The 27,843-nt window shown below is 54.9% G+C and overlaps 1 protein-coding gene and 1 long non-coding RNA gene across 4 annotated transcripts in view; both read left to right on the top strand.

The window, feature by feature from the left end:
• Positions 1 to 15,913, top strand: part of FBXL18 (F-box and leucine rich repeat protein 18) — a 45,514-nt gene extending 29,601 nt beyond the window's left edge. For 2 of the 3 annotated variants that reach the window (XM_004268957.4, XM_033426640.2), the window contains one exon: positions 5,781 to 7,560. In XM_004268957.4, coding sequence (XP_004269005.1) covers positions 5,781 to 5,937 — 157 coding nt within the window. In that variant the 3' untranslated portion in view covers positions 5,938 to 7,560. Of the gene's footprint in view, positions 1 to 5,780; positions 7,561 to 14,500 lie in introns of those variants that run through there. The other variant, XM_033426637.2, reaches the window with a different exon arrangement.
• A 5,083-nt stretch (positions 15,914 to 20,996) lies between these two features.
• On the top strand, positions 20,997 to 25,213 carry LOC125961376 (uncharacterized). The gene is made up of 2 exons (XR_007472031.1): positions 20,997 to 23,480; positions 23,696 to 25,213. It is a non-coding gene; the product is annotated as an uncharacterized LOC125961376 (long non-coding RNA).
• Positions 25,214 to 27,843: the final 2,630 nt, after the last annotated feature.

The following is a 27,843-nucleotide window of genomic DNA, read 5'->3' on the forward strand; positions in this document are numbered from 1 at the left end:
CCATTTTAGCCATTTGTAAGTATACAGTTCAGTGGCATTAAATGCTGTGGTGTACCTATCACCACAGTCTATACCCAAAACCTTTTTATCGTCCCAAACAGCAACTCCATATGCGTTAAACAATACCCCCCTTCTCCTCTTTCCCCCAACTCCTGCCAAGCACTGTTCTGCTCTCTGTCTGTGACCTTGACCCCTGTAGGTACCTCACAGAAGCAGAATCCTACAGTATTTGTCCATGATGTCTGCTTTATTCCACTTAGCATGATGTCCTCGAGGTTCGCCCATGTTGTAGCAGGTGTCAGAATCCCTTCCTTTTAAGGCCGAGTGAGATTCCAGCCTGTGGATAGGTCATATTTTGTTTGTTCTGTTGACACTTACTGTGGTTTTCAACTCATATTTTTTGTGAATGAAGTTGAATATCTTTGCGTGTTTTAAAAAATCATTTACAGAAAATGACGAACTAGGAGAACCATCTACAGGTCCTGTCACTGCCAGAGGTCGGATTGTCCTGGCCTCCTGCCTGCCCAGCAGTGAGGACAGGACCAGTAGCACCGTTCAAACCAGGCGGGGGTCTGAGGGCACGGGACAGGGGTTGCAGGTGATTCTTAACTGAGAGAAAGCACCCAGCCTCCCCCGTGAGAAAACCAGGAACTAAATTACAGCGAACAACTCTGTTTCTGGAGAGTTCAAAAGCAGGCAGTGGTCCGCTCTGGTAGGGGTCGAGGAGGTGACTGCCAGGGGGGCCCAGGGCTTCTGGGGCGTGGCTGCTGGTCCCATGGGGCTGCACTGCCCGGGGTGCACTTCGGTATAACGTTTTCCACCCGCTCAGGCAAAGCCTGCTTGTGTTAGTGGAGGGAAGAGACCAGCCCGTGGCCCAAGGTAGGTGGGCCACCTCTGTGGATCGGAACGCACACGCCTGACCCAACTAAGCTCCCGCCTTTAGGCTTCGGTTCTATGGACGGGCTTATCCATGGGGTTCACATAGAGCTCTTCATGGCGGTGCTGTTCGATTTAGCAAAAGATTGAAAACAACCCAAGTGTCCATCGGTAGGAGACTGGGAAATAAATTATGATGCCTCCAGTTGATGGAATGAAATGCAGCTGATAAAAGAACAGGAAGCACTTGGGGTCGCCAAAGGGAATCTTTCAAAGTGTGTCTCAAACAAAAGCAGGGGCGTAATCTGTTTCTCTGCTGGCACGTGCATAAAGTGTTTCTGGAAGGCTACGAGAAATCTGTGTTGTCGTTCCTGGGGATAGGCCCTGACAGCGTCTTGTGGGGGAGGGGAGGAGCCCTGGGGACATCCCAAACCTGCTCCTCTGTCTTCTGTTTTGTCCTGGCCTTTGTCCTTCAGGCCTTTCTGGTGACAGAGCCTCGCACTGGAGTTACCGGCTCCAGGGGTCAGGCCCTCGGATTTACAATCCTGTCCCACATGGGACCTGGGGGCCACATCGGACCATGACAGCTGACACCGAGGGTCTCTCCCACCCCCTTCCTCTGCACGAGGGCAGATTCCAGGCTGCTTCGAGGTGCCCTGTGGGTCCCAGCAAGTTTGGTGGGGAGCTGAGAAGGGCGCACCCCACACGCCTGCCCAGAGCATCATCTGAGTTCTGTGAACCTTTGATGGATGTTTTATTCTTGGCTACCGCCCGCCTCTGTGCTTTTTTTTTTGTGGTACGCGGGCCTCTCACTGTTGTGGCCTCTCCCGTTGCGGAGCGCAGGCTCAGCGGCCATGGCTCACGGGCCCAGCCACTCCGCGGCATGTGGGATCTTCCCAGACTGGGGCACGAACCCGTGTCCCCTGCATCGGCAGGCGGACCCTCAACCACTGCGCCACCAGGGAAGCCCCTCTGTGCTTCTTGAAGATAGTTGTTATAGTGTGAGTGGCTTTTCTGACTTTGGCTTTTCTGTAAGACCTTTATTTGCAGAGGAAGAGGCTGTCAACTTTAATTTTTTTTCTAATTTCTCAGGCAAAGAAACAAACCCAGCAGGTGTTCAGATCTTAGATGACTGACAGGCTGCGTCCCCAGCCGGCCCCTCCCAGAGCCCTTCCAGCTCTGCGGCACCTGCAGGACCAGGTGCAGAGACCAAGGTCCCCGGGGCCCCCTTCACGCACTCGGGGGGCGTCGGGCTCAGAGCTGCTGCCAGCGTGGTGACTGTGCAGGACACCCCTTTCTGTGTCTTCCGTGCAGTGGCCGGGCCTGAGGTCCTGCGGGCTGCGGCTGCCGTGCCCTCTGCCTGTGTCTGTGACGAGTTGGAGCCCAGCCCTCCTGGCCAGGCCGGTTCTCTGCTCCTCCACGATGGTAACAGGCAGGCGTGAAGCGGGCCGTCCCTCCCCGGTCCCCCTTCCCTCTGGTAGCTCTGCAGCAGCGTTCTCGAGGCCCGTTGGGGCAGGCGGCTCGGCCGACTTCTCGCTGTGGCCCTGAAGTGCTGCCCGAGCCCTTTGTGGGCCTGCCTTTGCAAGTGTAGAAGTGTTCATGCATTTTGACCCAGTGGCCCTATTTCTGGAATTGATTCTGAAGAAACAACTCAAAGCACAGTTGTGATTATGCTGTATTAAGTGATGTTTATCCATACGATAGTTAAAGGGCTCCCTAAGTTGCGTCCCCTAGGGAAGTGGCCAGGCAGGTGTGGCGCCCTGCTGGCCGGGCGGGACCATGGGAGGAGGTGGTCGCTGGGTGTTTTGTTGCTTTGGGGGTGGAGTGGACACACCCTGAGGACTGGAAGGAAATTCACCAAACCTGACTCAGGTTGCCGACATTTTGAGACGTGTCTAGAAAGAATATGCTCAGCACGGCGGGAGCGTGTGCGGCGCTCGGGGGAGGGGCTGTTAGAGCCGCTGGGCAGTGGGATGCGGTGGGAGGCCCCTGTGCTCTCCTTTGCGCTTTCTTTATAGTATTTTCTCTCTGAACAAAACAGTGCCTTTTTTTTTTTTTTTGCGGTACGCAGGCCTCTCACTGTTGTGGCCTCTCCCGTTGCGGAGCACAGGCTCCGGACGCGCAGGCTCAGCGGCCATGGCTCACGGGCCCAGCCGCTCCGCGGCATGTGGGATCTTCCCGGACCGGGGCATGAACCCACGTCCCCTGCATCGGCAGGCGGACTCTCAACCACCGCGCCACCAGGGAAGCCCCAAAACAGTGCCTTTTTAAAAAATAATTAATTTAATTAATGGCTGCATAGGGTCTTCGTTGCTGCACCTGGGCTTTCTCCAGTTGTGGCGAGCGGGGGCTACTCCTCATTGCAGTGCGCGGGCTGCTCATTGCGGTGGCTTCTCTTGTTGCGGAGCACGGGCTCTAGGCGCGTGGGCTTCAGTAGTTGTGGCGCGTGGTCTTCAGTAGTTGTGGCTCACGGGCTCTAGAGTGCAGGCTCAGTAGTTGTGGCGCACGGGCTTAGTTGCTTCGCGGCATGTGGGATCTTCCCGGACCAGGGCTCAAACCCGTATCCCCTGCATTGGCTGGCGGATTCTTAACCACTGCACCACCAGGGAAGCCCAAAACAATGGGTTTAAAACAAGCACAATCTTGCTTGCTTCCTTGGAGGCTCAGAGAAGGAAGGTATTTTGGGCAGCTGGCTTTTCAGATAGCCGAAGGCCCCATTTTAAATCCCCTGGTGTGTTTTTAACAGCCTCAGGTAGACAGTTTTCTTCAATGTGATCTCCCTTCCGGCTGTTATAAATGGCAGAGAGTAAGTATGGTTGAACTTTCCTGAACCTCTGTGTTTTTGAAAGCCCTGAGTCACCCTCAGACCCTTCGGGAGGGGCGTCTCCACGGTGGCGTCTGCAACTCGCTCTGCAGGTTTCAGAGCGAGTGAGCGGCCCCTGTCGCGGGCTTAGCGTGTGAGCTCCGTAAATCTTGCCTCTGTCGCCCCCAGGTGGGATCCAGGCTAGCACGGTTGCAGGGGCAGGGCTCTGCTCTCTCTGCTGCCCAGGATGGCATGGGGGCAGCTGAGTGCAGAGCTGGGCCTGGGGAGTGCGTGCACGGGAGGGTGCCCAGGGAGTGGGGAGTGCGCCAGGAGGGCACGCACGCCTGTGCCTGAAGGTGAACCCATGGACCTCGCAGGTCTGGCTTTGTGCTCGTGACTCCAGGCCAGAGGCTGCAGCCTCGGGTCTTTAGTGATGTGATTAGCCCTGGTCAGGGGAGTGGTCCCAAGAGGTGGCCTGTCCTGCTGGCGGTCATCAGGCTAGTTCTGAATGTGGGTAGCTGGAAGGAGTTTTATTTTATTTCATTGTGTCTGTTTACCTAAATCTCAAACTATATTTGAATCGCACAAATGAACATTAGAACACATGTGCAGGTGACCCAGCAGAACCCGCGAGCTCTCGGCCCGCACATGAGCCCCAGCCGAGAACTTGCCTCCTTCCGCCGGCGGAGCCCCAGCCCTGCACTCGGAAGGGAGTGATCGCGCTCTCTGCCTTTGCCCCTTGTCCACTGCCTTGTCGCCGACTCCAGGCTTCACTCTGGGTGGGGACAATGAGGCTGCAGCTGGGGGAGCGCGCAGGCTCCTCGGGCCGGGGAGGGGCTTTACAGAGAGGCGGGTGCGGGCGAGGCCCCCCAGCCCTGCCCAGGTCGGAGCCGACCCAGGTGCCCACCCCGTGGAGAAAGCCTTGAGAAGGAAGTCGGTTTGATTCTAGGGCGGCCCCTCCACCCTGCGTGCACGTCGGCGGTCAGGGCGGCGGGGAAGGGACAGCACGCCGCCACATTCCTCGCTTTGGGTGAGAAATTAATCCCCCTTCAGCATCTTGACAGCAGCTCATTAAGAGCCTCAGGATGGCAGGCAGGCAGGAGCCTTGCACGCACATCCCACACCTGAGGGTATTTTGTTTCAAGCAGAGTAGATCGCACAGAGGGTTTGCAGGTGAGGACTTGCCGGTTCACGGTCACAGACGCCGCTGCCGGGAGCAGAACGCGGCGCACAGAACCGGGAGGTATTTCCTCGGCATTTTTATTGCCAAAACATGAAGTTTTATGAGTGCCTTTCTGGCGTTCATTTCACATATGTCGTAAATCCAGCAAATCCAGCTCAGTGTTGCTGGGGGGCCGGGGGCAGGGGGAGGCTGGGACTGCGCTTTCCTCGTTCCCTGAAGCAGGCACGGGACTTGGGACCTGGCTTTAGCTTTGGCAAATTGTGTGGGCACCTTCCTGCCTCTCGCCCTTTGAGCCCCACGGGATGGAAGTCTCTCCCATGACCAGAGTCACCTCGGGTTCCAGGTGGGAAGGGGGAGGGTCACCTCACTGGCTGGCCACTGGGGCCAGCTCCGGTGTGGGGCCTGGCCTGGCAGGTGCTCCGTGGATGTCGTCTCACACCCACGGGGTGGAGCCTGTCGCCCGTGGGTGTGGAAGGTGAGAGGTCGTCTGACAGTTACTTGTCACGTGTTCCTTGCTTTGGTCTCCTGGCAGAGTGGCTGCCTCACCTGACTTGGGCGTTCATGTCCCTCGAGGGTGGCCTGTGGACATGCGGGTTTGGCCGCCTGTCCCCTCTCTCCACTCCCCTGCGGGTGTCCTGGCCGTGGGGCCTCCAGTGACCACAGACGCTGTTTCTGCAGCCCCCTGGGTGTTACCCTTCAGGGACCCCCGCTGCCTGGGAAGGCAGGGGCCTGCCCCGACGGGCTGCCCTCCTGCCTGCTCCCTGGAGCCTCAGCGTGAAGGGGCCCTGGAGGCGCATTCCAGTGTCAGCCGCTGCTCTGGGACACAGCCTGACCCTGGCCACCTCCACGCCCTGAGCCCAGCCTCCCTCCCTCCGTCCCTCCCTCCGTGGTCCTGCTAACAGCCTGCCTCTGGTTCAGTTTCCAGGCCGAGCGGCCCGCGCTGAACGTCGTCATCTTCCCTCTGCTCCACGAGGGCCTGACCGATGTCATCCGAGACGTTCCCATGGTGCACCTGGACGAGGTCACCTTATTTAAAAGCAGAGTGGCTGAGGAGCCGCCAAATCTGTGGTGGTGACAGGAGTGGGCCCCCACCGGCCCGTCGCCGCCTGTGGCCGCTGCGTCTCCGTGGCTGAGGAAGCAGGACTGCCCCGGTCAGGTGTGTGGCTTCCGGCCTTGCCACGGCCGCCGCGGCTGCTCCCCTGCCCGAGGACGCCGGATGCCCGGTGGGTCACCGGAGGAAGGAAGCCCCCTCCCCAGCCCTTAGGGGCCTCCTCTTGTGAGGAGTCTGTGCTCAGTGACGCTCTGGCTGAGATGCGTGAGGCAGCGGCGGCAGGGTCGGTTGTCGGGCGACCTGCGGGCCTGGCCGGCGTGGTCTTGGGCTGAGACACCCATCGCCAGGACGCTGACTCCTTGGGGGCCAGGTCCCCAGAGCACCACGTGGCCCCACGGCCGTCCCCCAGCCCCCAGGAGAGGCCCTGTGCTCCTGGTCACCTGCCTCGGGCTCTGGTGGGCGGCTGGGAGCCCGAGGCGGGGGGGGCTTGCAGGTGCTGTGGCGGATTTGGGCTCTCCCCTCCTTCCAGTTAACCCATTTACACCTCTGGTGTGCGTCCAGCCACGTGACGTCAGACAGGTTCGGGCCAGCAGCGGGCTGCTGGGCAGGGAAGCTGCAGGTCCCTGTGAAGGTCTCTGTTTCTGGGGAAACACGGATAGACCTGCTTCATTAGAAAACCTTGAAATATTAAAACCCAGAAGGGATGTGTGGGGCTGGAGGAGTGATCACATTACCCCGTTTCAGACAGCTTTATTTAGCACTTTAAAAAAATGCAACGCAGCTATTCCCAAAACGAGGGACGTCCTCCCAGTGTCCTGGGCCTCCCGCCACGTGCCGCCCACTGCTTCTGCCTTGTCAGCCGCGAGACTCCCCCAGAGCCGTCATCCCTGCGGCTGGTGGGCTTCTGAGGGGCCCCAGTTGGGTTCCCTGCACCCAGCGTCTTGCCCCAACGCTCCCGGTGACGCTCCTGGAGACTTCCAGGGAAGGCTGAGTGGCGTCGGGGCGGCTTCCAGCCGGGGGTACCTGGGTCTCCGCAGAGGTTGCCTCCCCAGGACCCCAGGGACTGGTCCCATCTTGCCCCGGCCTCCCTCTCCCTCTGGGCTGGGGGTGCAGGTTCCCCAGGCCCTCCTCACCGCTGCGGCCCGTCTCGGCTGCCGTCCACTCTGTGGCCCCCAGCCCAGCCCGCTTCCCACTCTGTTCCATGTGATGGTCGCCTCGTGTCGTATAGTGTGTCCTATAGTTTGCCTGTTGCAGGGCCCGGTACCTGGACCCTGGGCCTGTGTTCGCCTGCCCTTCCCTGGGTTCTCAAGGGGCAGACAGTTCAGCAGTCCCCGCCCTGCCAGGCCGAGGGGGTCCAGGAGGCCTTCCGATGGTGGAAGTGCTTGGAGGGCCAGGGTCTCGGGACGCACACAGGCCCCCGAGTGCTCCAGTCGATTCTCCCTAAGCGCAGTCTGTCTGGCGGCCTCCACCCGTCCCCGCGGCCCCGGCCCTGCTCTCACCTCCCCGCAGCACCGGGTGGAGCTGGGTCTCCTCCCCCTGCGCTGTGGTTTTCTTGCCGAGGGTGCAGTTGTCTCCTCTCTGGAGCATGGGGTGCCCTCCTCCCTCCCTCCCCAGCTTCCGCTGGCGGCTCTTCGCCTCCTGCCCAGAGGGACCTGTCTGCTGCTGCCCCCCGGTGGGACCCCCACCAGACCTGCAGCCCTCCCCTCCGCAGTCCTGACCTGGCCTGAGAGTCACAACCGGACCCGCCCCTCTGGCCATGCAGGCCGCAGGCCAGGCTGCCCTGGGCCATGGGGAGACAGGGCCAAGGCCCTCGTTAGGGCCACACGCTGTAGATGAGGGTCTGAGAGGTGGTGGGAGTCCCCCACCCCATTTCTGGGCATGTCTTTCAGTTGCGCCTTGAGACCACCGGGAGGGTGCTCAGGAAGGGTGATGTGGGGACTGACTGCTCGTTGCCGTCACAGCAGGAGCGTGGCCAGTTACAGCCCGACCGGCAGAGGGACGTGGCCCAGGATGGGGGCAGGTGGTCTGGCCGACCCCAGGACCCCTGGGGCCCTGGGTACACGTCTCCTTTCGTCCAGAGCAACCCGGGCTCAGGCCAGAGGATGATCGTTCCATAAGAATTTATCCACAGGCTGCCATGGTTTTCGTGCTCTGGCCCGGATGGCCTGTTTTCGTGAGCAGGCAGTTTGAACCAGCAGCGTCGTTTATGCCAGCAAGCAGGGCTGGGAGGGGCCGTTCACGAGAGGCTGGGGCACGAGCTGACTTGGAAGGCAGCCCCCGAACAGGAGGCCTTGTATCTGTAGTGTCCCCCTCAGCCATCCTTTCCTTAGAGCAAGAATTTCCGCTGCTTCTCCACCCAAGACGGATCCACCAGATGTTAATAATGTGCTTATTCTCGCTAAGTGCATTTTGGCACCGGTGTTAATTGCAGCTTATATTCTGCAGCATTTTATGCTGGGAAGAGAACCCACCCTAATGGTCCCCAATTGGCAGAACTGGGCTGTTAAGCGACGGACCATATGCTGCCTGCTGAGAGGGGCCTGGTCAGCACTGGCGCCTGCGCGTGTGTGTGCGTGTGCGTGGTGCGTGCATGGACGTCTGTGCGCCTACATGTGTGAGTGTAGTCTGCTGTGGACGGGCTCTTGTTCCTGGTGTGCACGGTGTGTGTGCACGGTGTGTGTGCGCTGTGTGTGTGCGCGCTGTGTGCGTGAGGCAGACACTGGGGGAGGTGGGAATGAGGGAGGAGGGGATCAGGGAGATCTCTCTGTTAAAAAGAGAAGCCCCGGCCTCCTGAGGCCGCCGCTCTGCCTGGGGCCCCTCCTCGCCCCCAGACCCCTCGGCCCCGCCTGCTCCCAGGGCTGCGGCTTTGCCACCGCAGCGTCGGCAGCCTTGCTGGCCGCGCCTGGAGGTGCTCCCCCAGGGAGGCTTCCTGAGCCTGAGGAGAGCAGAGACCCGCAGGCGCCCTTCCCTGCTGTCGGCCGCTTCTCTCTCTGTCCCGTGCGAGTGTTTTTATTCCCGAGCTGAGGGGCTGGGTTAAGGGCACCTCACTCTCATACAACAAGGGGACGGGTTTCATCCCCACCCGTCAGCTGCCCGTCCGAGGACCCAAGGAGGCAGGTCCGAGGGTCCCTCCTCCGCAAGGCCCCCGAGGGCCTCTCCACTCAGGCCTGGGACGACGCCCCTCCTTGGGCAGGTCAGCAGGGCTGGGTGCTGAGGGTGACACGCCCTTAACCCCCTGCGCCAGGATCCAGAGCTGCAGGCCGCTCGGCCCAGGGGGCAGAGCTTGCCAGGGGCCAGGGCTGGGTAAGTTGGCCAGGGGATCTGAAGTCAGCAGTTGCAGCCTCACTGTGTCAGGGGCCTCCCTGGGTGCACGGCCTTGGCGGGTCTCAGGCCCCCCTCCCTCACCCGACCCCGCCTGGCAGGAAGGGGACCTGCCCTGATGGGCCCACCCTCGCGTCCTCCTCTGAGTGGCACTGGAGCAGCCGGCAGCCTCCTGCTTCCTCTCGTTCTCACTGTTCGTTCCTTTAGGATTTGAAAATTGCTGAGACCTTGTGGGAAGCAGTAAGAGAAGTTCGTGGGTGAGGATGATGCAGCGCGGCCGTGGCAGCAGGCTGCCACGGCTCCAGTCACAAAACCCGAGGTGAGGGGGACGTGGACGCTGCCACCTGTGGTCCTTGTGGCCTCAGCCCCAGTCCCCCTCCCCCCCCCGACGGGATGGGGTGAGGTTGTGCCGAGGGGCTCGGGGATGGTCGCTGGTCTTGTCTGCATCTAGGGCGCAGGATTCCACTGGGCGTGATGAACAAGTACCCACAGGAATTCAAACAAACTGTGGGTCCGACACAGGCCAACCAACATCGTCTAAATTACTTTCTAAAGCTCTTTCAAAAGCCAGTGAAGTGTGAGGTTTTGCATTGATGTCATAGGGTCAGGGCACCCAGTGCACCAGACTCCAAGCCGGCCGGCCCCAGAGGCCTCCCCGCCATGCCCACTGCGCTGGGGGGGGGTACGAGAGGTGAGGGTGCTTTTGCACATGTGGCCGTGGGCACGTGGCACCCCGCAGCCACCCGCGGCGCTCAGCCCTGGGACCGCTGCCCTCTGACCGTCGTCCACCTGCCGGCCCCTCTGACTGGACAGTCTTGCTTGGCACGTTACCAATGGGAGGAAGGGTGAGGTGAGTGCCAGGGTTTCTCACGGCATGCGCGTGACCAGGTGCTACACGACCGAATACACGTCACCTGCCTTCTGATGACCGACCTCCTTGTCCTCCGGTGAGGCCACTCCTGAATTTCGCGTTCCAGCTACATTTTGAATGGGTATTTTCATGTAAATTTGTGGCATGTGAAAAGTTTCAAATAAAGTGGACCTGATTTAGAAAACCTGTGTGGTCCTTCCAGCAGGGGCGCGCCCTGACCTTTCCTCTGCGACCCCCTCTGCAGCCCCGGAGGGCGAGCTTAGGCAGTGGCGCTCCGGTCACCCGCTGCTGTTCAGGTGTTGAGGACAGAGTCTGTGCTTGGCCCCTTGGGGGTCCCTGGATGGAGACGTGAGACCCAACGCGGGGCACCAGGCGCTGCCAGGGGCCATCAGCAGGCGACTGCTGTGAGGAGGGGCGAGGCCAGGATGGGGCTGGCGGGCAGGGGGGCAGGGACACTGGTGTGGCCCGAGGCTGCTCCCCGCACAAGGGCTCCGTGAGGCTGGCAGAGGCAGAGTCGGCACAGCCCTTATCTGGGGCCCGTGGGGACTGAGTCAGTTTCATTTTTATTTAATACACATATTTGTAGTTTTCAACTGTGGTAAAAAGTACGTAACATAAAATTTACCGTCTTAACTGTTTTTATGTGTACAGTTCAGTGGCATTAAATAGATTCTCGTCGTCGTGTAGCCATCACCACCGTCATCTCCAGAACGTTTCCATCTTCCCAAACTGAGACTCTGCCCCACTAGCCACTCCCCTCCCCCGCCCCCAGCCCCCAGCACCCGGCCGTCTACTTTCTGTCTCTATGAACCTGGCTCTCCTGGGGACCTCATATAGTTGGAACCATGACAGCATGTGTCCTGTTGTGACTGGGTTGTTTGCAGCCTCAGTTTTAGGCAGATACTTCCTCCACCAGACCTGGGTTCTGGGAAGGGGCTCTGCCCGCAGCCAGAGGGGGATGGAAGGTGGCAGTTGAGGCGGGGATGCCCAGGGCAGGCGTCTGGGGAGGAGTGGGTACCTGGACTTGGGAGGCGCCGTGGGACAGAGGTGGGCCCCAGGGATGCTGCAGGACAGAGTGACAAGGGCAGCGACCGTCAGGTGGGCCGAGGAGGGCTCACTGATGCCTCCTGAGCCCCCGGTTGGTCCTCGAGGCCAGAGTCGCCTGAGCTGCAGCGGCAGCGTGGAGACAGGAGTCTCCGTCCCTCCCAGTCCTGCCTGAGCCGGTCCCCCAAGCCTGGTGCACACCCATGGGACTCCCCACCATGGTTCACTTCCGCCCGGGAGCCAGGGAGAAAGCTGAGGGGACAGTCCTTCAAGGGGTCAGCAGTGACCTTCCCGAGAGGGGCAGGACCGACCCTCTGCCCTGCTGTGTCCAAAGGCAGCAGCAGGGGGAGATCAGATGGGCGTGCGGGTAGGAGAAATCCCGGGGGCTCTGCTTCACACACGCGTGAGACGCGATCATTAGGGTGACGGGTAAGTGGGGAGGGGGAGAAGCAAGGCTGAGGGGACTCCATGACAGACCGCCCCGACTCCAGGCTGTAGGGAGCCTTTTGGAGATACTCGCAGCGTCCGTGGGGCAGGGACAGGTCCCAGCGACGTGGTCCACCTCTGTCCCACCATGTCCGGAGCCTCTTGCAGGGGCTGGATCTTCTGGAAGCAGCTTCACTCACATGTGGGGTGGTTGGTGCTGGCTGTTGGCCGGGATGCCCACCTGAGCTGCGTTCCCGGCCGTGGTAAGCACCACCCAGGAGGGTACGGCGGGGAAGGGGCCGCAGTCTGGGTTGGGGGTCAGGGAGGCCTCTGCGGAAGGGTGGGCTCTTCCGTGTCCTCAGAGCAGGCCTCTCTCTCAGCGAGGACCCGGTGTCCCTTGTTTGGCGTCTCTCCTTGGTCCTCCCCGTGCGATGGGCACCCTCTGGGTTTCAAGCCTGGCTGGGCCCCGCCCCGGGGTCTCCTCCACGAGGTCCGCATCACGCTTGTCACGCGGCCGCTGGCTCTTACGTTGAGCTGAAGCCCCGGCTCCCGGGCTGGGGGAGTCGATGGGGAAGGTCTAGGAGCAGCACGGCCACTCTGGGCCCTCACCGGGCGCTCCTCCCTGCTGGGGGCAGGATGGTGGACAGATGCGAGGGGCACAGCCTGTGCAGAGGGGCCGCCGGGGCTGGGCTGTTCACCGGCGGCCGGCGAGGCCCAGGGTGTTGGGGGCTCCTGCAGCCCCCTGTGCAGCGTGTGCAGAGCCCGGCAGGTGCTGGGGGGTGCGGGGCGCCCGTTTCCAGGGCTGGAGGGGCCTCTCCCAGGTGGGCAGTTTTGCGGGGAGTCCTCTCGCCACCGCAGGGCGGGCAGGGGGGCTGCCCCTCCAGAGACCCGCCATCAGTCACGGGCCTTCACATGTGTGCACACACCCAGCGTTCACACACACTCATGATTACGCTCAACATGCATTCACAACTGCACACAGATTCACAGACGCACTCCAACACACACGCTCCTGGCCGTACCCTCCTGCGCACACCTGACATTCACACACTCACGCTTACAGTCACACCCACTCTCGCAAGTCCACAAACAGCCCCATATTCGTATTCATATCACACACTTAAACCCCACCCATCGCACACACTCACACGAGCACTTGCATGATTTACACGGGCATGTGGTCACACACTCGGTCCCACACCCACACTGATGCCCCCCCACATTCACACCCATGTGTACACACGCGTCCACTCACATACATACATTTGCACACACACGTTGATACCTGTAGCATTTGTCCTCACACCCATCCACGCATTCACGTTCACGCCCAGTCACGCTCAACGTTCAGACGCACACTCCAGTTCCCTGTCGCTTACACTCTCACACATGCACTCACACTCGTGTAACACGCACACGTTCACACACCCACACAAAGGGACTGGATTAATTTTATACACCAGTCAGTTAACACAACCAGTTCACTCGAAGGTAGACTCTTCTGTTATGTTCATCCAGGGAACTTGAAAAATTCCGAGAGGTAGAACAAAGGGGAAGAGAAGTCGCCGCTGTCCTCCGCAGCCGGAGAGAACGTCTGCTGACGTTCTTGTTAATGTCCTTCAAGCCTTTGTTCCCTGCTTTAAAAACCATCTGTAGCTGTGATCATCCGATTCCCGGTGCAGCGTTACGCTCGCCACGATGAAAGCATCTCGCCTGTGTTCTCCCGGACTCATCCTTTTAATGATGAGGCTTTGCTGTCACAGGCCCGCTGGTCCCCCACTGTCGGACAATTAGGTTGTTTCTAATTAGTCAGTCTTCCAAGGAAAGCAGCCCTGGACAGCCTTGTGCTGGAGCGTTTTTCTATATTTAGAATTATTTCCTTAGGAGAGACTCTCGTTAGTGAAATTTCTGGGTCTAAGTGGGAATTTTTTAGGGCTGGGAGGAGCTTAGAGTTGTATTTAGGGAGTGGGTTTAGCATCTTTGCACAGGGTGACAGCCCCCGTCTCAGTCCCTGGCTTCAGAACGTGGAGGTCAGCTCCCAGCTGCTCCCAACCACGGGTGTTTTTATTTGCTACGTTCCCTGATTTCGAATGGACTAATCCCCCAGGACGTAAATGACTTCTAAGGCATACAAATGAGCAATGCAGATAAACTAAAATTAATACATTGAAGATGACGTAAATCCTACCGAACGGTGATTCCCCGCCATTTGCATTTGTGTCCAGGGAGGGCAGTGACCTCCAGCCGGGTATTCCAGGATTGAGGAGTGTGGTCCCAGCCAGAGCCCTGGTTCCTCCCTCCCACTCACTTCGTACATGGGCTCTGGGCCTGGGTCCTGGCAGCATCAGGCCCGGGCATCTGCAGAGGTAGAATCTGGTCCCCAGAGACGTCCACACCCTAATCCCCAGATCCTGTGACTATGCTAGGTTACTGGCAAAGTGGAAGTACGTTTGCTAGTCAGCAGGCTTTGAGATGGGGAGGTTATCCTGATGGGCCCAATGGGATCACAGGGGTCCTTGGAAGTCCAGGAGGGAAGCTTAAGAAGGATTCAGCCCTACACTGCTGAACACCATTCAAGGAATGCAGGTGGCCTTGAGAAGCTGGAAAAAGCCAGGACGTGGATTCTCCCGTGGAGCCGCCAGAGGGAACACGGCCCTGGTGACACCTTGACTTTAGCCCAGGGAGACCCGCGCCAGACTCCTGACTTCCAGAGCTGCGGTAATTGGCACCATATCAGCAACTAGAAAGGGACACAGCGTCGGGGGCTTCTCTCACTCCCTCTCCCATCTGTCCTGCGCTCAGCCCACCAGCAAATGAGGGAGGAAAACAGGTGACTGAAAGAATGGCTGGAAGGAAAGGCAGGCACGTTTCCTGTGGGGGGAGGATTTCTCCTTGTGTGTGTTATTAATTCTCTTCTTTTTCCAGACTTTCTACGATGGGCACAGATGAAATTAATTCTGAGATGTAAACAGAAAAACACACACATAAGAACGTAATTTCATTCAAAAACATATTCTAGGATGAAGCTCTCAACAAGAACAGATCGTCTCCGGATCTATTAAAACAAAAAATGTTCACGGTATATTAGTCCCAAAGGCAAGTAGCGAGATCTTGTATATATGTATGTATCTATTTTGGTTGGGAAAAAAGTCCTTACCAGGATAAGTTTGTGCAGAGCAAAATGTGGACCAGCACAAGGATGCACCAGCCATTAGTGGCGGGGTCTTTGGGGGAGTGGGCTACCCCAAATGAGGCTGGGGGATTCCCTGGCAGTGCAGTGGTTAGGGCTCTGCACGTCCACTGCTGGGGGCAGGGGTTTGATCCCTGGTCGGGGAACTGAGATCCTGCATGCTGTGTGGCATGGCCCAAAAAAACAAAACCAAAAACAAACCCAAAAAACACATATATTTCTTTAAAAAAAAAGAGTCTGGGTCCTGTGAGAAGGAAAGTTTGGGCAGTTCAGACCATCGCTGGGGGTGGAGAGGGGCCCTCCTTAAATCAAGGTGGGGTGAGGAGAGCCCAGAGCCAGCCCTGGGAGGGGGGACCAGGTGCTCCTGCCTAGGTCTGGGGGTGAGAGCGTTTCGCAAAGCCTCGGTGGTCTGAGGGAATTCTTCAAAGACACAGCCTGGTTTTCAGCAGAGAAGCCATAAGCTTTGTGCATGGTTACCTTGCTCTCCAGAACAAACCAGGGGCCTCAGCTCCCTCCCCACCAGCCGTGGCCTGCCCACCAGCCACCTGCTCCAGGCCCTATGCTAGAGGACACTCAGTTTCAAGCCACAAAGCAGTGCTACCCTGCTCGGCGGGGACGGCGTGGAAGGCCTGCGTTCGTTTTAACATTTTCTTAAAAAAAGAAAAAAAAAAAAGTACAGAAAATCAGAGAAAACAAACAGCTTGATGAGTTGGCATAAATGTACCGAGAAGCAGAGTTCCGACACTCCAGCCATGACCACCTCCCTTGCACACCAGTCCGAGCGTCGCCTCTGACACCGCAGCTCCGTCTCGCAGTTTCCTTGCTGGGTCTAAACGTCCTGTCCAGAGGGTCCCATCCATCCCTTTCTTTCCTGAACAATTGATATTTCGGAGAGCCTAGGCCGGCTGACCTGGTGAACTTCCCACGTACTGGCTTTTGCTGACTGCATCCCAAGGTGCCATTGTACCCGGTCTGTGTTTCCTCCAGGTGGGCAGCTGGATCCAGAGGTTTGATCAGACTCGCGTTCATTTCTTCATCGTTCACAGTTATTCTTCTTCACTGGTTTTGATTTTAAGTGTAATTTTTGAAATAAGAATGTATTCATGTGGTTCAACAATGAATAAAGGGACTTCCCTGGCGGTCCAGTGGTCAGGACTCCGCGCTTTCATTGCCGTGGCCCGGGTTCAATCCCTGGTCGGGGAACTGAGATCCTGGGAGCCGCATGGTAGGGCAAAAGCAAACCAACCAATGAATAAATATGAGAAGATTCCCAGTGAGAAGTCCTTTCTTACTCCTGTCCCTCAGCCACCTAGTTCATACCACGCATTCCTCTCTCGCCCTCAGGGAACCACTGCCTTAGTTTTCTATGTCTCTTTCTAAAGTTTCCTTATATACAAGCAAATATGGATATATACTCCGTCCCTCCCCCGCTTTATTAAACTACCATAACCCTTTTTAATTGTACAGTTTCGTGGCATTAAGTGCATTCACGTTGTTGTGCAGCCGTCACCGCAGCCCATCCACAGAAGTCTCTTCATCTTCCCAAACTGCAGCTCTGTCCCCATTAAACACTGACTGCCCATCCCCCTCCCCCAGCCCCTGGCACCCACCTTCTACTTTTCTTCTCTATAGTTGACTGCTCTAGGTCGTTCCTGTAAGTGCAATCATATAGTGCTATGGTCTGAATATTTGTGTCCCCCCAAATTTATATATTGAAATCCTGACCCCCACGGGGATGGTATTAGGAGGTGGGGTGTTTGGGAGGTGATTAGGTCATGAGGGCAGAGCCCTCACAAATGAGGTTAGTGCCCCAGAGAGATCCCTTGCCCACCAAAGATGTTAAGATCCAAGTATGTCAGAGCTTTTCAAAGCCCTCCGTAGACATCTCATTCCTCAGCTATTTGGTCAGTCTGTTACCTATTTATTACTTATTTATTTATCTTTTATTCTGGTTAGTCTGTTACTTGCTCCAACTGTTATTCATTGCCTCAGGCAGCTGCAGAATTAAAACATTTGCTTGGGACTTCCCTGGTGGCGCAGTGGTTAAGAATCCGTCTTCCAAAGCAGGGGACACGGGTTCGAGCCCTGGTCCAGGAAGATCCCACATGCTGTGGAGCAACTAAGCCCCTGCGCCACAACTACTGAGCCCGTGTGCTACAGCTACTGAAGCGCACGTGCTGCAACCATTGAAGCCCACGCGCCTAGAGCCCGTGCTCCGCAACAAGAGAAGCCACCGCAATGAGAAGCCTGTGCACCACCACGAAGAGTAGCCCCTGCTCTCCACAACTGGACAAAGACCCAGCGCAGCAACAAAGACCCAACACAGCCAAGAATGAATGAATGAATGAATGAATGAATGAATAAATAAGAGTATTTCTTTAAAAAAAAAACGCTTGTAATTGTTTTAGATAAATGCCCCTCTGTGAAAGGCTTTTTAGCACTGAGTGAGCTCAGAGTTAGGTTAAATAAAGGTAATTTTTTCCAATGGGGTCTTCCATGGAACCACCAGACATGTCCAATAATGCCAGTTTTGGGGGAATAAGGGTTTGGAAGAGCCTCAGATCAGTTCTGCTACTTCTGGGGCTGGGAATGTGGGCTGTTAGTTTTCAAAGCTGAGAAAGGGAGGTGGGATAAGACAAATTAAAAATCCACCAAGCTTGCTCTTCCTACTGAGATTCAGTCAGTTTTCTTAAATAAACACACTCCAGGTTGCTGCAAGCCTCTGGTTAATTTCCAGAGCTCTGAAGAAGTTGATTCTGATTTCTGCCCGTTTTTTTCCATTGATTTTATGAGGAGTGAATTTTTTTTTTTTTTTTTTGCGGTATGTGGGCCTCTTACTGTTGTGGCCTCTCCCGTTGCAGAGCACAGGCTCCGGACCCAGCCGCTCCGCGGCATGTGGAATCTTCCCAGACCGGGGCACGAACCCGTGTCTCCTGCATCAGCAGGCGGACTCGCAACCACTGCACCACCAGGGAAGCCCGAGGAGTGAATTTTTGAAGGTTCTTACTCAGTCATTTTTGTTCCCATCACCTCCTCATTCAGTTTTGACAGCTGCGTAGTATTCCACTGGATGGTGTAATATCATGTATTTAACCCATCTCCTGTGGTTGGACATTTAGATGGTTTTCAGTCTTTTGTGATTACATGAAATGCTACAAATTAATCACTTGAGTATCTGTTATTTTACACATGTGCATGTATCTATAAAGTAAATTCCTTGAAGCAGAATAGCTGCATCAAAGAGTATATACATTTGTAATTTTGGTAGATACTGCTCAAATTGTCTTCCACAGGGATTGGTTGAACCAATTTACATTCCCACTAACAATATACGAGAGTATCTGTTTCCCATAGTCTTGCCAGTAGAGGGTGTTCTCTAACTTTTGGATTTTGCAAACTTGGTGGGTGAAAAACAGTAACTCAGTGTAATTTTACTGAGCATTTCTTTTATGATCAAAGTTGAACATCTTTTCAGGTATTTTATTTTATGTATTTACTTTAGTTGGCCACACCGTGCGGCTTGTGGGATCTCAGTTCCCCGACCAGCGAATGAACCCGTTCCTTCGGCAGTGAAAGGGCAGGGTCCTAACTACTGGACTGCCAGGGAATTCCCATCTTTTCAGGTATTTTAAAGGCCACTGGGACTTTCATTTTTCTGTTATTTTTTCTTACTGATTTATAGATACTCTCTGTATTAGAGAGATGAGGGCCTATTCTTTTTTTTTTTTTTCTTTTTTTTGGGCTGTGCCGTGCGGCTTGCAGGATCTTAGTTCCCCGACCAGGGATTGAACCCGGGCCACGGCAGGGAAAGCACTGAATCCTAACCACTGGACCTCCAGGGAATTCCCGAGTACCTTTATTTTTATATAAATAAACGTGTGCTTCCCAACACTTTTTACTTCTGGCACGTCTTGCTCTCAGCAGACCCAGAGACAGTTCAACCCAGATGCTTTAAGCTCCCACACTGGCTGCTTCTGCCCTCTAGGGGCAAGGCTGGGAACCTGCGCCTTCCTTGGGGACTTGGCTGTCTGAAGAGCCAGGCCCAGGGACACACATGGGTACCAGTTGTCTCCTGTTGGTTGGTTACACTTTTTCCTCTGCTGGGGTTTGACTTTAGCGAACATTGACATGTCCCTCAAAATCCAGAGGGCTTTGACATTGGTCTAGGAGGGTTTCTCCCTGGTCCTGGCCCTGCCAAACAGAATGAACCACTTCTTTTCCTACACTACTTCTGTACCTGTTCAGACTTTCCCTGTTAATTGCCATTATCCTACTGAATTCGTTGTTTTTTTTTTTTTTTTTTGCGGTATGTGGGCCTCTCACTGCTGTGGCCTCTCCCGTTGCGGAGCACAGGCTCCGGACGCGCAGGCTCAGAGGCCATGGCTCACAGGCCCAGCCGCTCCGCGGCATGTGGGATCTTCCCGAACCGGGGCACAAACCCGCGTCCCCCGCATCGGCAGGGGGACTCTCAACCACTGCGCCACCAGGGAAGCCCGGTTTGGTTTTTTTTTTTGAATTCGGTTTTTAAATGTCTTTTTTTTTTTTTCTAATAAAATAATGTTCATTTAGGACTTCCCTGGTGGTCCAGTGGTTAGAACGCGGCACTTTCACTGCTGTTGCTTGAGTTCAGTTCCTGGTCGGGGAATTGAGATCCTGCAAGCTGTGCGGTGTGGCCAAAAAATAAAAATAAAAAAAAATAAAAAAATGTTCATTTGGAAAATCTAGTGTGGGTAAACAAAAGGAAAAATAATTCAAGTCCCAATATTAATAGTTTGGAGTACAACTTTCTAGCCTTTCTCTTTGGAGTAATAGTGTATGTATATATTGAAAAAATTAAAATGGGATTATACCCTACAAACAACTTTGCCCAATGTTCTTTTTTTTTTTGTGGCTGCGTCGGGTCTTCGTTGCTGTGTGTGGGCTTTGTCTAGTGGAAGCGAGCGGGGGCTACTCTTCGTTGCGGTGCGCAGGCTTCTCATTGCAGTGGCTTCTCTTGTTGCGGAGCACGGGCTCTAGGCGCATGGGCTTCAGTAGTTGTGACTCGCGGGCTCCAGAGCGCAGGCTCAGTAGTTGTGGCGCACGGGCTTAGTTGCTACATGGCATGTGGGATTTTCCTGGACCAGGGATCGAACCCGTGTCCCCTGCTTTGGAAGGTGGATTCTTAGCCACCGCGCCACGAGGGAAGTCCCCAATGTTCTTTTTGATTGTTTGTTTACGTGGTGCACATGTTTCTGCCTCACATAATCTTCTGTGCCGTGATTTGTGACAACTTTAATTATTTACTCGAGTTATTAACTGATCCCCAATGTTTAGACATCTAGATTGTTTCTAGCTTTTTGCTTTTGTAAACAGTGCTGCAGTGAGCGTTCTTATAAACTTAATATTTGTGCATAATTTTTTCTTCAGGACAGAAAGCAATTTTAGAAATAAAATGTCAGGGTCTAAATATGTTTAGAATTTGAGGTGTCAGTACACACTGCTTTTGTTCACCCCCAGAAAAAACAGACACCATCTCCCCGGTAGTATGGCTTCGTATCTCGTGGCCCCGTTGGCTTCTCTGTTCCTCCGGGAATGGTAAGACCCCCCCCTCCACCCAATGGGAAGATGCTGCTTAGTCCTCCCTGTCTGAGCGCCCAGGCTGGGCACGGGGTGGGACTGTTTGTCGCAAGTCAGGCTTTGGGAACCCTCGTGTCTGTAAAAACAAAATCTGACGCTAGGGATTTTTGTTCCTAAAATGTGTTTAAAGTTCTAAATGTTAAAACAAACCAACAAGCAACCACAGCAAACCCTGGATGCAGCAATGCCGTCATCCTCACGTACATCAGCCTGTCTTTACGTGGGTGTGGGTTGTACAAGGGCCGAGAGGCCGCTCCCGAGGGTCAGTGACACACACCATGGGGTGCAAGAGAAAAGAAGTGGTCCAGCCCCAACACTGCTGCCGTCCCGTTCTCCCCCCACCCCTACCTAGCAAGGGCAAGGCTGGCGCAGGGCCGCTCTATACCGCTTGCAGTCTGAGCCCCTTGTGTTCTGCATCTCCCCAGGCCCAGCGCACAGTAGGTCCCGAGTAATTGTGTGGGGTTTGGGGGCCTGGCTGCGGGCCCCCAGAATACGCTGAGACGCGAGCTGCCAACCCCGCTGGAGGTGAGGGAACTGGGCCCAGACCAGGCCCCGGGGCGTGGGGTGAGGGGAGGGCAGCCGGAGCCCCCCGGCCCGCCGGAGCCCCCCGGCCCGCCGGAGCCCCGCAGCCCGCCGCCCCCTGCAAAGGCCCCCATGGCCCTGGAGCATTTGTTCTGCGGCTGCAAAGCTGTTTTTCTTCTCCCTCTACCCCTTGCCCGTTATTTTTTTCTTTCTTTTTGGAAGCAGTGCTCTTTGGAGATAATAGTGCTTCTGGGAAACAAGGCTGAGAGTCTTGTTTGTTCAAAGAAAATATTTTTCTTCCACACACAAGTGCTATGTTTATGCCATAAATCGCCCTCCTCTGCTTCTGTCCTCCCGCCCACCTTTCTTCTGGCATCTGTCCCCTCTTTGCGTTGGGCCCAGGCAGGGGGAGAGCACAGTCACTACTGCCCCCGCTGTAGGGGGGCTGGGGGCCCGGCGATGCTCTGCTTGAAAGGGGCTGTACACCCTAGAGGCCCTCCCTGATGGATCGCAGCCGGGTCCCCCGCCTGCGTGGGGGGGGTTCTCCCCAACCCCAGGGCTGCCCGTCAGAGGCTTTGCGTATGTTTGAGATACTTGAGACGTGATAGGGAGGGGTGTGAGGGGGCCTTGAGGCGGGGGACCCTCTGGCCTCCACCCTCTGCCTGGGCTTGGGGGCGCCGTGGTAGCGGATCCCAGCAGTGCCACAGCCCCTTCCTGGCTCCACTCAAGGGGGGAGGGGCGAGGGCACCATCCTTGAGGAGCAGCTGCCGCTTCTTCCCCCTGAACGCGAGCTTGGGGGCGGGGGTGTGGGCAGGGCTCTTGCCTGCTCCAGGCCCTGTGCCTGCCGGGCGCGTGGTGTGCAGCGTGCGTCTCTCCTGACCTCTCGGAGCCCACAGGCGGTCACCGTGCGTCCCTGCCTGCTCGCTGCCCAAGGGGCTTGCCTGCCCCAGGCACTTGGACAGGCCTGGGGCCTCGCTGGCCGTGGCCCCTGTGCCCTCCCGTGCGCCCCTGGGCCCTCCCGTGCGCCCCTGGGCCACACGCCCCGTCACCCACGCACACTTGTTTCTCTGTTCACCTGCTTGTTTCCAGGACTTGGCTGTTACAAATAAAACCACTCAGAGCGTTCACGTGCCAGATTCTGTGTGGACGTTTGCTTTCATTTCTCTTGGGTAAATAAATAACCCTGGAGGAGAATGACCATATCATGGTAGGTGCCTGTCTAACTTTGTAAGAAACCGCTGAACTGTTTTCCAAAGTGACTGCAGCATTTACGCGCCGCCCAGCTGAGTGTGAGCGTTCCCACTGTTCCACATCCTCCACAAAACTTGGTGTAGTGACTCTTTCATTTTAGCCATTCTGGTGGGTGTGCGTATCCCCTTGTGGGTTTTGGTTTTTTAATTTTTACTGGAGTGTAGTTGATTTAAAATGTTGTGTTAGGGACTTCCCTGGTGGTTCAGTGGTTAAGGATCCGCCTTCCAGTGCAAGGGGACGCAGGTTCCATCCCTGGTCGGGGAACCAAGATCCCACATGCCGCAGAGCAACTAAGCCCGCGCCGCAATGAGAGAGAAGCCCACGAGCCCCAGTGAAGATCCTGTGAGCCGCAACTAAGACCCGACGATAAATAAATAATAAAAAAAGACAAATGTTGTGTTAGTTTCAGGTGTAGAGCAGAGTGGTTCAGTTATACATACACATATATCTACTCTCTTTTAGATTCTTTTCCCGTATAGGTCATTACAGAGTATCGAGTAGAGTTCCCTGTGCAGTAGGTCCTTATTAGTTACCTGTTTTATATAGAGTAGCATGTACATGTCAATCCCAGTCTCCCAGTTTATCTCTCCCCCCTCTGCTTGTGGTTTTCGTTTGCATTTCCCTAGTGACTAAGGATGTAGAGCATCTTTTCATGTGCTTATTTGCCGTCAGTGTATCTTCTCTGGTGAAGTGTCTGTTCAAATCTTCTGCCCATTTTTTACAATTGGGTCACTTGCCTTGCTATTGAATTGTAAAGTTTTTTTGTTTTTTAATAGCTGAACAAATCATTTGTCACATATTACTTCTCTCCTGGGCAGTGACTTGCCATTTTGGCTTTTTAACATAATGTCGTTTTAAGAGCAAACTTTAAAAATTTCTTTTAAATTGAGGTCCAATTTACTGATTTTTTTTTTCTTTTATAACTTGGCTTTTTGTGTTGTTGTTTTTCAGAAATGTTTGCCAAACCTGAGGCCACAAAGATTTTTCTCTTATGCTTTCTTAAGAAGTTGTGTGGTTTCAGTGCTTCCATGTAGTCCTATGATCCCTTCTTTTTATTAAGTACATTCACATTGCTGTGCAGCGATCACCACCCTCATCTCCAGAACTTTCTCATCTTCCCAAACTGAAACTCTGTCCCCATTAATAACTCCCCCTCCCCCTCCCCCAGCTCCTGGCAACCACTGTTCTACTTTCTGTCTCTATGAATGTGATACTCTGGGGACCTGACATAAGTGGAATCACACCATATTTATCCTTTTGTGACTGGCCTAGTTCACTCAGCATAATGTCCTCAAGGTTCATCCATGTTGTAGCATGTGTCAGAAGGTCCTTCCTTTTTTTTTTTTTTTTTTTAAAATCATTTATTTATTTGGTTGCACCAGGTCTTAGTTGCGGCACGTGGGCTCCTTAGTTGTGGCATGCGAACTCTTAGTTGCGACATGCATGTGGGATCTAGTTCCCTGACCAGGGATCGAACCCGGGCCCCCTGCACTGGGAGCATATTGTCTTATCCACTGTGCCACCAGGGAAGTCCCCAGAAGGTCCTTCCTTTTTTAAGGCTGAAAAAAACATTCTGTTGTATGGATGGGACCACGTTTTGTTTATCCGTTAATCCATTGCTTCTACCTTTTGGCTACTGTGAATAGTGCTGCTGTGAACAACTATCTCTTCAAGTCCCAGCTTTCAGTTCTTTTAAGCGTATACCCGGAAGTAGAATTGCTGGATCATGTGATAGTTCTGTATTTAATTTTTGAGGAAACTCCATTGTTTTCCACAGTGGCCACACCGTTCTACATTCCCACCAACAGCGCACAAGGGTTCCAATTTCTTCACATCCTTGCCAACACTTGTTATTTTCTGTTTTTGTTCTTGTTTTTGCTAGTCGCCATCCTAGTGGGTGTGAAGCGGTATCTCTTTGTGGTCTTGATTTGTATTTCTGTGATGTTTAGTGATGTCGAGCATCTTTTCATTTCCTTACTGGCCATTTTTCTGTCTTCTTTGGGAAAATGTCTATCCAAATCCTTACCCGTTTAACAATCTTTTTTAGTTTTTTATTTTTTTTCCTTTGCCCATTTTTGAATCCAGTTTGTTTTTGTTGAGTTGACAATCTCTTCCTAATCCTGTGCTTGACCACCCTCGGCGGTCCACCCCCCGGAAATCGTCACCTCACCGCTGGGCTTCCCTCCCTCCTTCCTTCCGAGGTTGCTGGCTCCGCAGACCTCTATTCCTGCCACCTTGTTCACACACAGGAGTCACCTCCTCCTCTTTCCCTGGTCCACGCAGGCCTGGGGAACTTCACTTCATGCACTGGAGGCCAGATGGGGTTTAGCTGAACAAAACACAATCAGCCAGTGAGTGGGAATCTCCACCTTCATGTTTTTCCATCTAACACGTTTATTTAATGTCAGCTAGGTGTGAGACGTTGAGCTCGGATATTCAGTTGTGGGCTAAAGCCTATCTTCCAGAAGGAGCAAGAAGATGCTGTGCTGGCCGGCTTCCAAAATGGCGTCCAATGTTCACTCCCGTGGGGTCCCCTCCTGTGCTGAGTAGGCCTGACCTGAGTTCCAGGATATTGCAGAAACGATGGAGGCTAAGTCAACAAAGGCATTCCGGGGGACTTCCCTGGTGGTCCAGTGGTGGAGGCTCAGGACTTTCACTGCCAAGGGCCCGGGTTCAATCCCTGGTCGGGGAGCTAGGATCCCGCAAGCCGCGCTGTGGGGCCAAAAACAAACAAAAAAGACATTACAGCTCAGCCTCCCTCCCTTGGGTCACTTGCCCTGGGGGAAGCCAGCTGCCATGTTGTCAGGGTGCTCAAGAAGCCGTGTAGAGAGGTCCACATGGTGAAGAACTGAGATCTCCAGCCAGCAGCCATGAGGGTGACCCATCTTGGACGTGGAGTCTCCAGCCCAGTCAAGCCTTTTGATGACTGAAGTCCCAGCCGACAGCTTGACTGCAGCCTCGAGAGAGAGCCTGGGCCAAGGCACCCAGCTAAATGCTCCTGGAGGTCTTCCGCACGGAAACTGTGTGAGGTGATAAATGCTTATTGTTTTAAGCTGCTATGTTTTGGGGTCATTTATTGTCCAGCAGCAAATAACACCGGCAGATGTCTATATAAATAACTATTCCAGGGAATTCACTGGTGGTCCAGTGGTTAGGACTCTGCGCTTTCACTACCGGGGCCCCAGCAAACTAAGATCCCACAGGCTGCACGGTGCGGCCAAAAAAAAAAAGAAAAACACTATTCCAAGGTAGGGGGTGATAAAGGTGTCACCTGAGAGGGACAAATAAACCCTTATAGGATTTGAGTGGTGGGAGAGGTGTTTTCCACATATAGGAATCAGGACAGGCTTCATGGAAGAGGTGAAAATGACTACTGCTACAGCTTGGAAGCTGTGAATTCAGGACTTCCCTGGTGGTGCAATGGTTAGGAATCCGACTGCCAGCGTAGGGGACACAGGTTCGAGCCCTAGTCTGGGAAGATCCCACATGCCGCGGAGCAACTAAGATCGTGCGCCACAACTGCTGAGCCCGTGTGCCACAACTACGGAAGCCCGTGTGCCTAGAGCCTGTGCTCCACAACCACAACAAAAGCCACCGCAATGAGAAGTCTGCACACAGCAGCGAAGAGGAGCCCCCGCTGGCCGCAACTAGAGAAAAAAGCCAGCACACAGCAACGAAGACCCAACGCAGACAAAAAAAAAAAAAAAAAGCTATGATTGTCAGGGTGCTCAAGAAGGAGGAGGGTTGAGGATGAAAGGAGAGAGAAGTGGGCAGGAGGCAAGTGACAGGTATCACCCCATGTGTCTTCAGCTATTGGCCTTTTCGTTTTAGGAGTGTTCTTATGATCATATTAAATTTAAATAGCTTACAAGTATAATAATAGTGGCTTATATGTATGGGCTACTCACTACGGATCAGGTGTCCTTTTAAACCTCCTCTCGCTATTAACTCATTTAACTCTCACAGCCTGTGAAGTGGATGCCATCATCTCCCCCATTTTTAACCAGCTGACCACCAGCTCTCACAGTAACATAGGCCCCCCTGGGACACTGAGTGCCCTGAAGGTTTTGCTTTTGTTTTTTGTCTTTCGGCTCTTTGGATCAGCTGTACATTTGATCCGGCAACTTCTGTGCCCTGGTGCCAATTATGTAGTGGACCAGAGCTGGGCCAAGGTAGAGCCCTGTGGCCCATCTCTGCAGACCTGTCTCCAGAAGCAGCCCCTAGTAAAATCCTAGCCCCAGCCTGAGTCTCCAAATCAGACGTGCATTTGCTTGTGAATGTTTTCAGAGCGCCCTCCCCCATCCCCGGGGACAGTCAGCGTTGGCATTTCTGCTCTGTTAAGACAGTTCATTATTTCTGCACAGGTGGGTTCCTCTCTTCTGCTCCCCGCCCCTCTTGACCCCCAGATACTTAGGGGTGCAAGCTCTCTGGAATGAGAATGGCCTTGGGGAGCCCTGGGCCTGCGTGTGCCCAGCTGTGTTCTGGGGGGGCAGTGGGGGCGCCCCGGAAACACTGGGCGCTTCTCCCCGTTGGCTCACCGTCGGCTGCTGTGTCGCCCGGCAACTGGCTGCCCCTTATCAGCTCCCAGACGCGCTCCAGCCAAATCCCGAAACGGCCCCACCTGTTTTTCAGTTTGTGGTTTAGGTTTTTTATTTTATTTTAGGAAGTGAAATGAACAACACTCATTCTGGAAGGGGAAGATAAGGCTCGGATCCGCCAGAGCGATGTCTGCTGGAAAGAAATCTCTTTTAACTTGTGGGCAGTTTTCCAGTGCGGCTCGGGTGGTGCGGAAGTTGGCGGCGCGCTCGCTGAGAGAATTGGACGGCGGGCCGTGGGCGCGGGCCAGCCAGGCGCAGCGGCCGGGGTGGCATTCCACTGGGCCGTGGCCTGGAGATCTGGTGAGGGAGGGGCCAGCCCCCATCCCCAGGCCAGCCCCCCGCCCCACCGCCCCCTGCTCCCAGCCACGTGGGGCATTTGTGGGGCATCGCAGGCCTTTGCTCTCCGAGGGCTACTTTTCCTAGACCTTCTGTTGCTTTTTAGAATATAGCTTGATCCCCCCTGACACTGGAAAGTCATTTTTTGCTTTATTGCCATCTGGAAACTGTTCTGCTGTCTGGCTTCTGAGGTGTTCTCATCGCTATGTTGAGTCTCTGGGGGAACTCATTCCCACTCCCTGCATCAGGATGTGTGTGGGAGCAAATAATAGAAAACCAAGCTCAAAACAGCTTAACAATAAAGGGAATTTATTGTAATAAAGAAATGGTATGTAGACTTCAGGTCAGGATTGATCCAGCAGCTCAGATAAGGACTCAGTTAACAGCTTAAGGACTCAGTTTGGGATAGCTACTGGCCAACTGGGCCGTGGGATTCCCTATCTATTCCTCCTCCTGCACCAGTCGCTATGACCAGGGGGATGAGAACACCCTGGTTTGCTTAGACCAGTCAGGGCCCACCCGAACCATGGGGCTACTACAGAATGGGGTGGGGGTAGGACAGATTGCATTTGAGGAGCACACAGAGTTCCCTAAATCCTTTTCTGATACACAAGTGTAATGACTCAGTAGTGGATCTGACTGGAATGGAGCTGATCTGAGCTGTTCTCTGACTGTCAACCTACAAGTCTGTGTGTTCTCAGAAGGGACAACCCTGCTCTGAGCCTCGGCACCCGGTGCCACCTTCCCCATCTCAG

This window comes from Orcinus orca, chromosome 16 (assembly GCF_937001465.1).
Source record: "Orcinus orca chromosome 16, mOrcOrc1.1, whole genome shotgun sequence".
Classification (NCBI taxonomy): Eukaryota; Metazoa; Chordata; class Mammalia; order Artiodactyla; family Delphinidae; genus Orcinus; species Orcinus orca.